General features: G+C 56.5%; 2 protein-coding genes across 6 annotated transcripts in view; one reads left to right on the top strand and one right to left on the bottom strand.

The window, feature by feature from the left end:
* The window catches only part of RMND1 (required for meiotic nuclear division 1 homolog), a 28,610-nt gene extending 26,660 nt beyond the window's left edge, over window positions 1–1,950 (bottom strand). The window contains exon 1 of one of the 5 annotated variants that reach the window (XR_003094343.1): window positions 1,185–1,831. Coding sequence is in view for 1 of the 5 variants with exons in the window: in XM_025205587.1 (XP_025061372.1) it covers window positions 1,185–1,604 (420 nt within the window). In the remaining 4 variants the exon portion in view is untranslated. The other 4 variants (XM_025205589.1, XM_006024835.3, XM_025205588.1 and 1 more) reach the window with 4 other exon arrangements.
* Window positions 1,951–2,011: 61 nt separating this feature from the next.
* ARMT1 (acidic residue methyltransferase 1) overlaps window positions 2,012–3,549 on the top strand; it is a 32,791-nt gene continuing 31,253 nt past the window's right edge. Inside the window, exon 1 of the mRNA XM_025205594.1 lies at window positions 2,012–2,053. Coding sequence (XP_025061379.1) covers window positions 2,013–2,053 — 41 coding nt within the window. The 5' untranslated portion in view covers window position 2,012. The remainder of the gene's footprint in view (window positions 2,054–3,549) is intronic.

Below are 3,549 nucleotides of genomic sequence, written 5' to 3'. Positions count from 1 at the left end.
CATGAGGAGTAACAGAAGGAAGGTTACCATAGAGTAGACAGATAAACAGAAGTTAAACGATTAAGTTTCCATCCACACTAATGTATCTTCTGGTTGCCGGCGTGAGTGAAGCTGCAGAGATGCTAAACCTCAAGTAAGAATTTCTGAATCCTGCTCATCCAGAAAAGAAGAGATGTCAAATATATGGGCTGCAGGCCAGATCCAGCCCACGTAGGTGTGTCATCTGGCTCACTGGCTCCCCGAGGGGATGGGGATTCGAGGGTGGGAGTGGGTCTGCTGCCAAAACTCGGGGTACAGAACCCTGCAGACATGTGTCAGCAGCAGGGGAGATGAGCAATGGCTGTGGTCACCCCTGTGTTGCACTGCGTTTGGATCCAACCTACAAGGAGGGGCAAGTTTGACACCGCAGCTGTACAGCTTGTTCTGTGGCATTACCCACATACGCAATACATAGGAACCTACCAAACACAAGGAAGCTGTCCCCTCTCCACCTGATTTTGCAGGCAGAACATGGGGTACAGCAGCCATTTTGTGGCCAGAGAATGGTGGGGCCCCCATACCTCTGACTGGCTGAGGGGGCCCCAGTGGCCCCACCCTGTTGCTGATTGGCTGCAGCCCTGCACCTCTCTGCAGACTGGCTGTGAAATGGCCCATCATGCAGCCCCACCCCTTGCCACCAATTGGTGGAGGCGGAGCCACATGACAGGCAGCCCTTGCAGCCAATCAGCAGCAAGGGGTGCTGCCACCTTGCTAGCAGCCCTTTGAGCAGACAGCCTCCTCCCCCACTCAGGTGGGCTGCTGCAGCACCTTCAGGATTGCTGGGTCCCTTTGGAGAACCAGTATTTTATTTTCCACAAAATCCATTGCGATCTCAGTAGGTCCCTATCAGTACACCGGCCTGGGGGGAAGGGGAAGAATAAGTTAGCAGGGGTGTCAGCCCCAAGACTTAAAACATCAAGACTCTGAAAGCCACGACTGTGCCCCAAAATCATTATTTTAAAACCTGTTGTTTGTTTTCCCTTTTGGAACGCCGCTGCTTATCCCCAGTGCGTGCAGGTGAGGCCCTCAGTGTTATGCCCGTAACCAGATGCACCCAATACAGCGATCGAGGCCTGCACTTCAAGAACTCAAATGCCTGCATCAGCCACCCTCATGCCCAGCAATTAATTCTGCCCCTGGCACACCTGAAGCCTGTCAACAGGGTTTACTAGCGTCTGTCTCCCCAATTCGGTCCCTCCAGGGTGGCTGGTGCCAAGCCCTCCGCAGGCCCTGTGGTGGGCAGCCCCTGGGGAGCAGTAGAGGGCCTCTCCCCATGGATAAGCTCTGCCTGGAAGGCTCCTGCTGCTCCCTCCTGAGGGAATGCCGCCAAGGGAGAGCCCTACCCTGAGTAGCTGCTCTATCCCTGGGGGCGGGCAAAACAGCCAATCAGAAAAGGCACAGGGGGATGCCCACCGAATCCAGGTCCCGGATGGTGCCCAGGTAGAACCCTGCCCTAATTGGCTGCCGCTTCCAGAAATAGAACAACCAACCAGAAAAGGCACAGGGCGCATGCACACATAATCCAAAGCGCTCCCTCCTGATAGAAAGGTGCCAGGGAGAGCCATGCCCTGATTGGCTGCTTTATCCCCAGAGGCGGGCCATGCGCCTAGCCAACCAATCAGCAAAAGGCATGGAAGAGGGCGTGTCCAGGACTAAACCCGGGTGTAGCGTGTCTCCCTGCGGCAGTCTGAGAGCTCTGTATAGGGGTGGACCCGGGGCGCCTTAGGAAGTAGGCGGGCCCCCCTGCTCCCCGGCGCTGGGCCGCCGCCTGGGCGCGAGGAAGGCCCGGGAAACTGACCTGACAGCGGGAAAATGACCTGCGGCACGCCTTCAATGACTGCGGCCGAAGCTGCGCCGCCTGCGCAAGCGCCAAGCGCGACCTTCGTCCTGGCCCGCCCACGGCTCCCAACGGTCCCGGGCGGGGAGACTACGTCACTTCCGGGCGGGGTGCCGGGGCGGTGAGGAGGAAGAAAATGGCGGCAGCACCGGTTTCGCTGTCGGGCAGGTTCAAGGGGTCCGTAAGGGGACTGGGGAGGGCGGGAAATGGGGTTGGACGCGGTGCGGAAATGGAATGTGTGTTATTATTAAGCATGGATTAATGGCTTCCCCAGGCTTAATCAGGGTCATTAAGCCGCAGTTTCGGGTCGTCCCTAAGCAGCAGGCTTCATGACTTTGGCAGGCTCGCTGCAACTCCCCCCCGAAAAAAAAACAAACAAACAAACCCAAAAACAAAAAAACGTTGCCCACACGCACAGAAAAAGCTGGGAAGCCTCGTGGTCTTGGAGCGGGGCAGGAGGGCTGCTTGAAGCTGGAGCCCTGCTCTGCCGGGATGCTGCAGGGCTTCCTGGCTGTTTCTCTGCTGGCTGGTAAATGTTTTGCAGTGAGCCTCCCATTTTTCGCGGACCCCACCCAAAACCCAATTTCTGTGAAAATTGCACAGTCTCAATTTTGGTAGTCCACTTACGGACTAAGCAAGGTGGATCTAATTAGCTAGCTAGCTCATGCTGTATCCATCTAGGTAGCTAGCTTGTGCTGTATTGATCAATGTAGATTGATGGGCAGAATGGCCCATCATGCAGCCCCACCCCTTGCCACCAATTGGTGGAGGCGGAGCCACATGACAGGCAGCCCTTGCAGCCAATCAGCAGCAAGGGGTGCTGCCACCTTGCTAGCAGCCCTTTGAGCAGACAGCCTCCTCCCCCACTCAGGTGGGCTGCTGCAGCACCTTCAGGATTGCTGGGTCCCTTTGGAGAACCAGTATTTTATTTTCCACAAAATCCATTGCGATCTCAGTAGGTCCCTATCAGTACACCGGCCTGGGGGGAAGGGGAAGAATAAGTTAGCAGGGGTGTCAGCCCCAAGACTTAAAACATCAAGACTCTGAAAGCCACGACTGTGCCCCAAAATCATTATTTTAAAACCTGTTGTTTGTTTTCCCTTTTGGAACGCCGCTGCTTATCCCCAGTGCGTGCAGGTGAGGCCCTCAGTGTTATGCCCGTAACCAGATGCACCCAATACAGCGATCGAGGCCTGCACTTCAAGAACTCAAATGCCTGCATCAGCCACCCTCATGCCCAGCAATTAATTCTGCCCCTGGCACACCTGAAGCCTGTCAACAGGGTTTACTAGCGTCTGTCTCCCCAATTCGGTCCCTCCAGGGTGGCTGGTGCCAAGCCCTCCGCAGGCCCTGTGGTGGGCAGCCCCTGGGGAGCAGTAGAGGGCCTCTCCCCATGGATAAGCTCTGCCTGGAAGGCTCCTGCTGCTCCCTCCTGAGGGAATGCCGCCAAGGGAGAGCCCTACCCTGAGTAGCTGCTCTATCCCTGGGGGCGGGCAAAACAGCCAATCAGAAAAGGCACAGGGGGATGCCCACCGAATCCAGGTCCCGGATGGTGCCCAGGTAGAACCCTGCCCTAATTGGCTGCCGCTTCCAGAAATAGAACAACCAACCAGAAAAGGCACAGGGCGCATGCACACATAATCCAAAGCGCTCCCTCCTGATAGAAAGGTGCC

The sequence above is a fragment of the Alligator sinensis genome, unplaced genomic scaffold (genome assembly GCF_000455745.1).
Source record: "Alligator sinensis unplaced genomic scaffold, ASM45574v1 scaffold1177_1, whole genome shotgun sequence".
Lineage (NCBI taxonomy): Eukaryota > Metazoa > Chordata > Crocodylia > Alligatoridae > Alligator > Alligator sinensis.
Note: the sequence above shows the minus strand (reverse complement) of the source record. Positions and strands in the feature narration are given on the sequence as shown.